Genomic DNA, 13,187 nt, shown 5'->3' with positions numbered 1-13,187 from the left:
CAATGTTTCCATGTGGCACTCTGGTGATCCCTTTGAGCCAGGATGGTGGGGTGGTTGCAGTATTGGACTCAGATCTGGGAGACCTAGGTTCCGATCTCCACTCTGGAGCTCCATCCTGGAACTTATGGATACTAGTGTGTTTGGACTTTTTAAGGGTTGCCAACTGCCTGTAGACAAAAAGTCTTGCCCTTTTAATAGAGGCTTCAATGGGATGTTATTTACCTCCATGCCCCCAAAAGCTTCAGCCTTTCCATACTTTAAGCCTTTATTAAATGAACAGGATATTTTCCTCTAGGACTCTTGGCAGCCCAAGAACCTGTACAGAGTTCTTTTTAGCTCATAGTGGAATAAGCTTCCACAACTATGCACAAGACATCCTGGACTGGATGTCCAGATCCCCTTCTGAGATGGAATTCTGTCTGCCCCGAGACTGGTTAAAATGTGAGTGTGCCTGCACTTCAAAGACAAAGCACAGTATTCTCGCTTCAGAAGGGTCATAAATAATGTATCTGTAACTCCCTGGGGAATTCTGATCTACCCCCGAGGAGGATATGTATACATATATATTACCCCCCCCCTTCTTACCCCATTCCTCATTTATTATAGGAAACACTTTTCACTGCCAGTTCATACTCTAAAGCTGGAGTCGAGCAAAAAAGGCTGCAATCCCCATCGATTCCAGGTGTTGGGCAGGCTGGTGATTTTTTAAAAAGGAAATTGCCAATAGTATGTAGCTAGCCCCCTCCCCTCTCGCTTGTCATGCTCGGATCCTCCTCCTCCTCCTCCTCCTCCTCCCCCAACACTGAAGCAGAGAATCCCCCCTCTCTCTAGAAAGAACATTTCTGAAGGACAGGCTGGTTGCATCCAAGGGGGGCCCTCCTGCCTCTTCTGGACAGCCTCCCCCTGGGATCAAGCCAGGCGTTTTCTCCTGAGCAGTGCTGGCTCTTCACCTGGCCGTGCATTTGCTGCAAGTCCGAGGCCACCGCCGATCACTCCAGAGCTCCAAGGGCGGGGGATGCTGGACTGTCAGGACAGTGGGGCCAAGGGGGCCCCCCTCCACACGAAAATCTCCTTCTCCATCTTGGACATCCTGGATCCTCAGAAATTTACCAAGAAAAGCAATTCGGCGGCAGGAAGAAGGGAGAGCATCCCACACACAGGACAGCAGGAGAAAAGTTTGGGAAGAGTTTCTGTAGAAAGGAACCGGAGCCACCAAAGGAATAAGCTACAGGCATATCAAGGTAGGCGATGCATTCATATTGCATTTGATTTGCACCAGGGTGGGTTTTATTGTTAGAAAATGACTGAGTCGGTTCATTTGTGGCAAACAATAAGGGATGCATCAAATGTCCAGAACTATTGTCCTCCTAGATTAAAACCGAAAAAACCAATTATTTTATTGGGTTTCATCATCCCGGCCAAGTAGCTCATCCCTAAGGTTGCGATCAGGGTAGCTGCAGCGACTTTGTTTAGTGCCCAGGGTATGGTAGACTCCGTATAGCACTGCGGGGTTTGCTGTCTGCAACGGTACTTTAGAGTTTGCGGCTGAAGTTGGCTTGAATTCAGTTTGTTGGATTAGTGTGTGGGATAGTGTAAGAAAACTACTTTTAAAAAAGGCCAAAAAACTTTATCACCAAATGGGAGTAGCTCAGCTAAAGCTGAAACATTCTGCATCCCTTTCATAAGAAAGAGATGCGAAGGACCAGAGAGGACTGCCCCACCGCACTGGCAAGGCGGCAGTCTCCCCCCCCCCCCCTTCAACTCTCCCAGGACTCCTTTAGCAATTGCATATTAGGCAGAAAGTCAGCAGGTGAAGCTTTTTTGCCACGTAACGGGAGGGGGGGAACATCAGCTTCATGCAGCCAATGAAAAGAGTGAGAACCGGGGGGGGGGGGACATAAAGTCATTTTGCTCCACAGCGCCGGCTTGCTTACACGTCCCAGAACTAAGCCTTGGCATTCAAAACGGGTTTAGGGGCATAGCCTTGATCTTACAAGGAACTCCGTAATGGAGGGAGCACAGAAGGGCATGTGGGTGGCCCTATACCCTTATCCTCCTTTTCGGATGTGGGTTGAAGCGACCTTCGTTTCAGCACCTTCCCCAGAGGCCGGCAGCCGATTCTGAGCAGCTCTGCAGAGTTTCCCTTTAAGAGGCTGCGCAGGAAAGGGAAGCGAACGGGTCAAGCGAGCTCCTGGCCGAGTCCCGGCTGAGCTCGCAGCGCCCCCAAGGCTGGTGGGAAGGCGCAAGTCCGCCGCCCGCGATTGTTTTCGGCTCAGCCTGGTCTGACGGGCCTGATTGGCACCGGGACGCGCTAGGCAAAGGACAAGCGAGATAATTGTTCCTGCGGCCTCCCCACAAGAGGATGCCTTCGCTCCCCCTTGATCGATAACCTATTACCGACTCCTGCGTATCTCCTTCCCGCAGCTTGCAGGTACCAACTTCAAACCTCTTCCCCCCCTGTCTGATCCTAATATTGTTCGATTAAAACTTACCTTTAATAGATGACATCTATCGATCCGCCCCTTCACAAATCTGAAACTCTATTAGTACGGCAGGGAAAAGAAGATGGAAAAGAACGGAGGAAAGGGGGGGAGAGGATTTACTGCTGTTAAAAAAAGACTTTGCTAACTTATTTTTTAAAATGCGCTCCCAAGAAATCCATCTGTTCCCCCTTCCAAAAAACCCCCCCAGCTCTTTGGTAGAATGAGAATTCTGTTGGCGACCTAGAAATGTCATAGGACTTTCTATGGGTTGACAAGCTTTGTAACAAGGAAACATGCGCTCATTCATTTATTCCTAAAGCATTCCGTTGCGTGATTCCATTGGCTGCATCCCTAACTTGTTTGGTCTGTAGCTAATCCCCCATACTTTTTAATAGCAAGGAATTTTTAACGAAGCGTGTGTGAGAGGTATATAGCAATCCTAAGCAGGTCAACAGAAAAGTAATCTCCATATTATTCATTGGAACTTATTCCCAGGAAAGCGGCGTTAAGATTACAACCTTCATTATTTTATTGAACTATGAATACATTCGGGCATCTTTACTGAAATGAGCTTAGCGCGCCTTGAAATCAGGGCCTGGTGCCAACCTTGGCTGGGGAAAGGCACTCTGCCTATGCTCAAACGTGCTTATAATAATAACCGTGTGCTTATATAAGGCCCTTCTGGCCAGATTAGTGCCACACTCAGAGAGGTAAACAAAGCCAGTGTTATCATTACCCCCAAAATACAGCTGGGGAGTTGGGACTGAGAGGAGTGGCTTACCCAGGGCCACCTGCAGAGTTCATAGCAGTAGCGGGAGTCGAACCAGCAGAGTGCTGGCTCTGAGCCCAGCCACTTAACCACAGTAGCTTATTAAACTTTGTTGTTGTTTTTGATTAAATTTTCATAGAAGTATGATTGTTTTCAATTGCTCCAGCGCTAAGCATTAGAGATGTCTGGAAGCAGCTTCTCAGTATAAGTCCCTCCAAGTCCACCACTTAAAAGTCTCTGGAAAGGGAGGCGCTTGGTAAGAATAAACCTAGAGCGAAAGCGAGGGGAGGGCGGCTGCTAGCTAAGCACACGTGCCTGTCTGTTTGAGCAACTGATGCAGATACGTGTGGAGGGGGATCCTCGTCCGGGAGGAGAATAGTAATTTCGCAGGCCAGGTCTCCCCGGGCAGGTGCGCGTGTCCGGGAAAGGCTGCAGTTCTCATTCGGTCACCGTGATCTGTGCGGCTCGGTGTGTGTTTTGCAGATGCAGACGGACAAGCCGAGCGGCCGGCCCCCGCCTCGGAGGCAGTGGAGCAAAGGGAAGAGCCGCCGGGCCGAGCCGGGAGCCGCTTAGCCGCGGCGGCCGCCTCAGCCGCACTTCACTCGCCCGACTTCCCGGCCTCCTCGTCGTCAGATCTGGACGAGCCCGGCTCTCCGCCGGCGGGCAAGCGGCGACGGGCAGAGTCCAGCTGCGCCAAGCCTCGGCGGGCCAGGACGGCCTTTACTTACGAGCAGCTGGTGGCTCTCGAGAACAAGTTCCGCTCCACGCGGTACCTGTCGGTGTGCGAGCGCCTTAACCTGGCCCTGTCGCTCAGCCTGACCGAGACGCAGGTCAAAATCTGGTTCCAGAACCGCAGGACCAAGTGGAAGAAACAAAACCCCAGCGTGGACAGCACGGCGCAGCCAGGGAGCAACGCTCTGCCCCCGGGGGGAGGCGGCGGCGGCGGCGGCAGGCCCAGCCCGCCAGGCCCCAGCGCCTTGGCCTACCAGACTTTCCCCTCCTACGCCTCTGCCGGGGTCTTGTTCCCAGCAGGAGGCCCCCTCCCGCTGGCCGCCGCAGCGGGAGGGGGGCCTTTCCCTCCCTTCCTCAGCCCCACTTACTTGGCTCCATTTTATACCCCTCACCTATGAGCCTTGCAGAGCCTCAAGACATTCCCTCTGCAGGGGTGGAGAGTCGCATATTCTATTGTTCCGAAGCAAAAAAGGAAACATTCATTTCACCTAGTCTGCTCTTACCCACTGTTTCACTAGGTTTTGCTTAAGAGCATGCCAACTGTTCTGCCACCTGGGGATCACCACTACCTGGGGGCTTTTTAAAAAAACACACATTCTGTGTGTGAAAAATGTGAGTGAAAAGGATCAACCTCCTTCCCTCGTGAGACCTTGAAGTTTGGCAGCAGAATGACTTCCAATACCAGAACATATATTTTTTAGAAGATACACAGACAGTATTTGATATTTATATAACTGATGGCTGACATACAGAGAATGGAAGAAGACACACATTGTGGATTTTACAGTGAGCAAATCCTCCTCATCCCTGCAACTTCTGTGCTGCTTGCAGCGCTCTGAACTATTCCTACCCCTCTTAGATTTGCTAGATGCTGGCCCAGGCCATTGTGCCAAGGACCTGTGCTGCTTGACCCTATTCTGACAATTGAATTCCTTCCTGGACAGAAATGCGGGATGAGTGTAATTGTGGAATATGCAATATGTAGATTGGAAAGGAATACAATATTTTAATAAAATGTGTGTTGTACTATACCATTTTTGTATCTTCATGCTATTCTCAGGAGGTGGATCAGGAACCACCAGAGGGCAGCATGGTCATCAAGGAGGGTTGGATTTAAATAATAGGACTAATCGTGCTGGTGGTCCCATCGCAGCATTATAGTCTAAAAGCAACATAGGTTTCTCTATGCAAGGCCATGTCTTTGTGCAAGGTATAAATATACATTCAACACATATCCAGTTATTACCGATGTTACATTACATCTCAGTTGATCAAAGTGCCTGCAGCTGCAGAAAATGTTGCAGGTCTTTTACATAACTCCTCCTTAACACCTGGTGTTATTATGTTCCAGAGCCTAGCTCTCAACAAGCCAAAGTTAAATGAAAGAGTATATGACATATTCCGAATCCCAGTATGTTTTTGACCCTTACTGTTCATGTCATAAGAGCTGCTTTATTTTGGAACCCTTTGATCCTAAACAAAGACTTCTTCTAATTGGGTGTTCTGGGAGTCACTGACTTCAAACATTTTTCTGTGGAGACCTATCTGCAAAGTTTTATCTTTGTTTAAACTCCAACGGTTGCTGATCTGAGAATTATATCTCCTTAGCTCTCTACTACTCTGTTCCAATGTTTGTTGAATTGTGTTGTAAACAATACGTTCATATATTCTTCCTGTTTATTCTTTTGCTCAAGTATAATAGTTTTTGTGGCGTAGAGTAAACATTAATTTTTCTCCCTAGTTCCAGTTTTAGACTGAAGTCTTGTGGCACCTTAAATACATTTATTGTGACATAAGTTTTTTTGAGAACTAGAGCTAATTTCATCAGACACATCAAAATTTATTTTTGGGCAGTAGATAAGTATATGTACATGTATAGAGAAGGATAAATAGTTGGTCCAAAAGGCCATGAAATGCAGGGTTCCATTTTTGGTCCTGTTATTTATGATTTGGTTTCCCAAATATCCTGTCTTTCATGGCATGAAAGTAAATAACATCCTATTAATCCTCTATTAAAGGAGCAAGACTTTTTTTATCCAGACAGTGTGTGTACATGTTCTCTCTTATATACCTATGTACCAAAGATAACACATCAGACATCTGATGAAATAAGCCCTAATTCATGAAAATGTATGCAACAATGATTCTTATTTATCTTTAGGGTGCTATAATACTTTATTTTGCTCTATCAGACAAACAAATCTATTCCCCCACCTGGGGGGAAAAAAAACTTGAAATTTTAACCCTGACACCCTGAACAATTTTTTTAAAATAACCTTTTTGCCCTCTAGTGGACAGCCCCATGGCTGCCCATAAATGCATTCTTCAATTCTTACCTCAGTTCTTACCTGGAGCATATGATGTATGTTGTGATAAGATACATGTTTTTGCAAGACTGTATAGAAAGCTTTGGCTGCATTACTAAGGACCTTTACTTGGAAGTTAGCCCATGTAAATAACATGGGCCTTATTTCTGAGCAAACTTGCTTAGGTTTATTCACTTCCAGGCTGGGCTTGCATAGTCTAGCTATATGCATGCAGTGGTCTCTTTACCATTGCATAAGGATGCTTCAGCTTGGCAAAGGAGAGAGATTCTAATAATCAAACTAAAATTAAGCCTGGCAGATAGGAACCTTTGCAAGTTTTCCAGTACCAAAAAGGGGTGTATAAAATCTAAATCCTCCCTCTGAAGGCTATCCACCATCCTGTTTTAAATGTGTTTTAATGTAGATTAATTTTTTATTGTATTTTAATATGTTGTTATCCGCCCTGAGCCCACTTGCAGGGAGGGCGGAATAGAAATTTGAAATAAATAAAATAAATACTGCTAGAGAAAGCACTTAGAAAGCTATTCAATCGCTTTATAAAATGCTCTCCTCCTCCAGAACAACAGAAGTGCGGGAGCGTTCCTGACTTCCTCAGGCAGCCTGTTCCACAAGGTGGGAACCAGCACAGGGAATGTATGTGAATGGGTTGTTGCTGGTCTTACCCATTGACAGGGTGGCACCTTCAGAAGGTGTTGTTAAAATGAGCAAAGCTGTCATGATGGAGCATAGCAGGAAGGCAGTCCTGCATTCTTTTCTCTTGAAAAACAAGTATTAGGCTGGCCTGAAGCCAGTGTCACATGAATATCGACTGTTTTAAGCCACAAAACAATCCAATTAAAATTAATGTTGAAAGTCATTTAGAATTCATTTAAGTTGAAGGTCATACAGGGAGTTATCAGCTGCAATTCTAAACATAGTAAAACAAAACTGATTTAAGTAAACATATTTAAGATAATGTTGTCTATCTAGCCTAATAAAGCTAGACTTCCTGGTAAGTACTTAATGATTGAAGCCTTTATTTCCTCCATCTATATGGTGTTTTCATGCCTGTATTGCACATGTCAGATACAATTTTAAACCTAGTTAGAGTGGTTCCTCAGTGGAACAGGCTTCCTTGGGAGATGGTGGGCTCTGTTTCCTTGGAGGTATTTAAGAAGAGGTTAGGTGGCCACCTGACAGCAATGATGATTCTGTGGCTCAAGATGAATGTATGCAGATTGAGAGAAGGAGGGCTTCAAGGGATGAGCCAGTGCTAGGCTCTGGTGGCCCTTTCTTGTATGCCCAGAGAAATGCTGATTGCCACTTCGGGAGCAGTAAGGAATTTCCCTCCAAGCCAGATTGGCTGAGGATCCTGGAGGGGTTTTTTTTGCTTTCCTTTGGAAATAGACTGTAGGGCCGTTTCCAGATGGCTTACCTTCTGCCGCTCCATGCTTCAATGTCGCGGCTCGTGCTGGGGAAAACGCGAAATATTGCGTTTCCTCACGCGAGTTTTGTGCAACGTCGCAAAAAATTTGCGCGATATTTCGCGTTTGCCCCAGGACGAGCTGCAACGTTGCAGCATGGAGCGGCAGAAGGTAAGCCATCTGGAAATGGCCTAGGTCTCAGGGAGGGGGGAGGTAGCTGTGAATTTCCTGCATTGTGCAGAGGGTTGAACTAAATGACCCTTGGGGTACCTTCCTGCTGTATCTATGTTTCTATCAATGAAGTGGAAAAGATGGACTGTACCACTTCAGATTGTAGGTGGGATTCACATAATTAAATACTTTCCCATACAAAATAATTGCTTGCAACGAATTGCTTCTTGCAGAGTAGGAAAATCATTTCACTTACAGATAATATGGAGGGGAGAGAATGTTTGTGTGTTCATACTTTAATTGCCTAGGTGTGTGAGTACAGCAGGGTCATTACACTGTAGACAAGGATGTAGAAGTCATTACATAATCCATTTAATCAATCAAAAAACCATTAACTGGTGGCAAAAGGGGGGCAGTAAATAGTCTGGTTCAGTGAATACCTGTATGTGTCCCTGAGTTTGAAAAAAGGCACATGCTCAAGGGTAGTGAAACCAGATTAGTGTTTTTAACATTCTTTAAAGACTTTGTAGTATTAAAGCTGATTTTGATCATGGGAAAATAATCCAGGGAAGAATGCAAATGGAAGGATTTTGATTGTAGGAAAGCATTTATGGTTTTTGGAGAACATCTGGAACTTCCTTCATGGAATGTGTATATACAATTTGTTCTTCCATCCCAGGAAGCTACCCCAGATAATTGCCCTGTGTGAATATTGGATGTTTGGCATTGCAAAATCACCTAGTTTTAGGGCTGAACTGCAGGAAATCAGTGATTGGACTGTCTGACATTCCTATTTTTTTAAAAGAAACCATGGGCTGTGGCTGAAGCACCAAAGGGTGGGGGGAATCCTCTTTTCTACTGCAGTCACTTTCTGATTGGAATCCCTGTTGGAGAAAACTGAGGGGAGTGGGGTATGGAAATTCATCAAAGATTTCCTTACGTACTCTAGTTTATGTCAGGCTTCAGGTAAATTTAAGTTCTTTGTAGTTAATTGGAAACCTATGATGTTGAATGTTCACTGATCCCCCTCCTCATATAAGAGAGAGTATGATACAACATAGGGTCAGCCTACACATGACCTCTATCATCAAGAGGAAGCAGGGAGGGCCCCCTTCCCTCCATGGGTTCCTCATATTGTGTAGTAGAGCTAATAACATGCTTCTTGTATCTGATTCAAGCAGTTTCCACGCCTGAACTGATCTCTGCCAGAGTATTCAACAGTAGAATGAAAGCACCATCAATGTGCCTGAATTGTGATATGTGTTGTAGGAGAAACGTGGAGAAGACATCATACACAAAGACTTTTGCACTATTTACTTAAAGAAAATATGTAAACTGACCCAGAATTTGCCCTTTCCCCCCTAGTTTCCTCTCCTTCAAATGTTTGCTCCTCTGCATGATCTCAAGGATGGTAAAAGACAAATGTTGCTTTAAGTTAAACAAGTACCTTCGTTTATAGCATCCAAGATATTGCAGAGTATGTGTAGCTCTTGCAGTTCAAGTATGTTTTGTGTGCACTTAAACCAATGGATAAGATAATGCACTTTACAGCAAGTCAAAGGTCTAGATAATATTGGGACGAGTCCCTCGGCCGTTTTGCAGAAGCAGCCTCCCAGTGATGTCAATCTGAGCCTGTTTGGACAAGGATTTCAAAAAGGCTGATCTTCAGTTTCCATGTGTGCATGGTGGTTGGAAGTGCAAAGTTAAAAAAGAACATTTTCTTCTATGTGGCTGAATGCTGCACACAATGCTGAAAGCTCCTTTTGAATTCTTGTATGTCAAGTGATGCATAAACCTTATTTTTGCCTTTACTTTGGTAGCATTTACACACAGAAGAAGAGGTGCATAAAGAGAGCTACACATACAAAGCCTCTCTCGATCCTGCCCAGAGCTTCTTTGGCAACAGTCTTTTCCTTATGTTGATCAGGCTACTGTTATTCTAAATTTTCTGTATGGGGAGAATCATGTTCACCTCCCCCTGTTTTTTTCCTGATGGGCAATCTGTTTTATGGACCTTTTCAAGTTATTAGATTTTAATACAGAAAATGCACAGGTATTACTCAGTAGTTAAGCAGGACCAAATGTGTTCCCTTAAAACAATGTGGTTATATCTCGGGCATTTAGGGGTTCCTGATGTCTTTCCTTATGTTGCTATAGGAAAGTTCTCCAGAACCTGGATAACAATCTTTTGTTGTCAGGAGACTATAGCTTTCTTCCCAGATAGCTGTTCAATTACAAGAGTCAATCTTTCATTGTTGAATATAAGCTGTGGTTACTGGGATATATATCATGGGCACCTACTAGAGAGTGCCTGTGACATTGCTACTGATGAGTGACACAACTTCTTCCCCAAGGTTGAGCTGTTTTAAATACCTTTAACAGATAATTGTGATAATTAATATGTGTAGAGACTACTATCTTACTATACCACCAGATTACTTATTAGTCCTGTATATAAATTAATAACTAAAGTAGCTACACACATCAGCAAAATTGCTCCCCAGCGCCCTTTAACGATTTTTCTGCCATGTCACAAACCTTATCCCTTAAAATAATGCTGTCCCTCTGTGCCTGCACTGTGGCTGCCGCACACAACTCCCACAAAGGTAAAGGACAAGCCTTGACAGCACAGAGAGCCTCAGAGGAGGAAGTGCTCAGAGGCATTGGCAGGAAGTGAGGGAAGGAACCAGTGGCAATCAACAAAGAGAGGTTCCCAGGTTCAGCAGAAGGCAAGAATCCTGCTACTTAAAATGTACACCAGTTTCTCATACTACTGAGTAACTGTGAAACTGTTTCCTTCTGCGAAACCATTATATTCAATCTGGCAAACGTATTGAGATGACTGTTTTATTCAGCCGCCTTCAAATGCCATGCTCGAAAGAAATAACTCCTTGCCTAACATCTACAGGAAAATTCTAAGGAAACCACAGGATTTTGCTGATTTCAAGAACTGTTTCTTAAGGAGTGGGAAGCTGGTTTAGTATTAAACACTGTAGCTTACCTGGCAATTAGGGTGGCCAAATGCTTGCAGAAGAATTCCTTGCCTCCTTAATAGAGGCTTAATGAGATGATAGTTACCTGGTGATATTATTTTATTCCATGCTGTGAAATGTATGCCGATTTCTACACTCTAGGTCTCTTTAAAAGGGACAAGAGATTTTTATCTAGACCTGTTGGTAATCCTGGAACACATCACTTGTTCTGTTTATGGATCAGAACCTTAAAATATGTATTCCTTAGGACAGGGACCTACAGAATGTTATTAAGCAGTATTTACATTAATGGGAGGGGGATGACTCAATGATCTACGCAATGACGTCACTTCCAGGAAGTGACACAATCGTGCAGGCCATATGCTGCCCCTGGCTGCATGATGGGCCCTGGACATCATCACACAGGCCAAGGAATGCTCTTGTCCTTTGCATGGGGCTTATTTGGGCCCCAAATGGGCTGAATTGGCCATGATTGTGGCTTAAATCAGCCTGGTATGAAGCGTGCGTAGGCCCTGGAATGCTCCCGTGCTTTGTGCATGCATGAAGAGGAAAAAAAGGTGAGTGTGGGGTCCTCCCTTCAGTGGGGAGGGTAAGAGGACCTGCAGCTTTTCTCTGAGACCTCACTCAGTCATATGATCGAAGATGGTACCATGCTTATTTGTAGCAGCTAGAGCAGATCCAGACAGTGAATTCATGTTGTATCTTGAATTTGAAGGAGTAGACCTACCCTTCTTAGAGAGAAGGGTGTACAGTTATCTAAACAGAGGGTTGAACTTGCAAAATCTGGATGAGCATAAGGCCTCTTAAACAGGTCTACTCAGAAGCCTACTCAGGTCTGTTCAGCAGAGCTTACTCCCAGGAAAGTGTTTTTAAGGATAGCACTATTAATCTTGTAACCTGTTATATCAACTACAGAAGGTTAACTGGGGTTTCTTAACACATCACATGTGTTTCTAGAAAGATTTTTTTTATGCGGGAAGGGTGAGAGCAGGAGATTATCAGGCAGAGCCCAAGTGTGTCATTTCTTGGCCAAGAAATGTTACCAAGTTAGTGCTAAGCAATAAATACGGGCCTAGGAAGCCAAGTAAGGTCAGGGTTTGGAAGAAAAAGCACAAAGGTAAGACTGTGAAATGAAAACACACAGACAACAAACAAGCACAAAATATATACACAGATGAAGTAAAAGGAAATGATGACAAGGGCTGCTTCCACACACGTTGGATAATCCACTTTCAATATGCTTTAGTGAACATTTATAACTGATTTTCCATGTGTGGAACAAAAAATCCACTTCTGAAGGATAACTAAAGAGCATTGAAAGTGCATTATTCAATGTGTGTGGAAACGGCCAAGGAGAGGAGAGTTTGCGAGATTAAAGATGAGTTAAAACCTGTTTGTATTTGCTTGTAAACTTGCAGATACTACCACAGCACAGCTATTCAGGTTTACTTGATTGCTAAATGAAAACATATGGATTAGATATTTATTTTGATTTCTAACATGTGTAATCATAAATATCCAGGGCATTCATCAGTTGCAAAGAAACTACCCAATAAAATTAACACGTTAAAAATAAAATTCAGTAAAATAAAAATGAATAATATGCTAGCGCGGATTAGGAAACACGGGGTGGGGGTGGAAAGAAAAACCAAGAGAAAACAATTCTGAATTCCCTTTGCAATAGAAAAATCTCCCCTCTTCAGGATGCTATGAAGTTGCCATGAGAAAACCAAGGAAGGCAGAGCAAAGAGGAAAATGCATCCCCAAACAGCCCGTTCTCTTTCTCAGCTATGTCTATTAGTCCACAAAGTTCAGGTAGGATTGCCAACTTCTAGGTGGGGGGCCTGAAGTTCTGCCAGAATTACAACTGATCTTCATTCCTGGGATGAACTGAAGTTGTAGACTGGCTATATGTAGTGGATTCTTGGTGGGGTGTGAGAGATTAAAAAGAGATAAGTAAGGTAGCAGAGTTTGATATTAGCACATTCGAAATAAGTAGACAGACTTCAGTGGTTTTAGCTCTATAAAAATACTTTACTACATAACAAGGAAAAAGGGTACATTTGGTGAGAAAATAATAATAGGCAACTGACTACATATTGATGGCTAGACTAGGAGCTTAGAGAGAGAAATTTAGAGACTAACAGTGCAATCCTATGGCGAGTTACTCCAATCTAAGCCCATTGAAGTCAATGGGCTTAGACTGGAGAAACTCTCCATAGGATTGCACTGTAAGTGTGATGCTACAAGTGACGCCTGACACAGGTTGGACACTTCTCAGCTTCCCTCAAGTTTTGATGGGAAATGTA

At 44.2% G+C, this 13,187-nt stretch overlaps 1 protein-coding gene across 1 annotated transcript; it reads left to right on the top strand.

Annotated features, from left to right (window-relative positions):
- The first annotated feature begins 1,015 nt into the window (after positions 1-1,015).
- Positions 1,016-4,974, top strand: NKX1-2 (NK1 homeobox 2). Its single transcript, XM_054983802.1, has 2 exons — positions 1,016-1,241; positions 3,736-4,974. The coding sequence occupies exons 1-2, from the start codon at positions 1,016-1,018 to the stop codon at positions 4,380-4,382; spliced, it is 873 nt and encodes a 290-aa protein (XP_054839777.1). The 3' UTR covers positions 4,383-4,974.
- Positions 4,975-13,187: the final 8,213 nt, after the last annotated feature.

Source organism: Eublepharis macularius, chromosome 6 (genome assembly GCF_028583425.1).
Source record: "Eublepharis macularius isolate TG4126 chromosome 6, MPM_Emac_v1.0, whole genome shotgun sequence".
Taxonomy (NCBI): Eukaryota; Metazoa; Chordata; class Lepidosauria; order Squamata; family Eublepharidae; genus Eublepharis; species Eublepharis macularius.
This window is presented reverse-complemented; position numbering and strand designations above follow the sequence as displayed.

Bases quoted from the DNA above. Each gene is read 5' to 3' on its own strand.
- NKX1-2 (XM_054983802.1), top strand. From the start codon at position 1,016: ATGCTGGACTGTCAGGACAGTGGGGCCAAGGGGGCCCCCCTCCACACG. The intron at 1,242-3,735 runs GTAGGCGATGCA...TGTGTTTTGCAG, and splicing joins TAAGCTACAGGCATATCAAG to ATGCAGACGGACAAGCCGAG.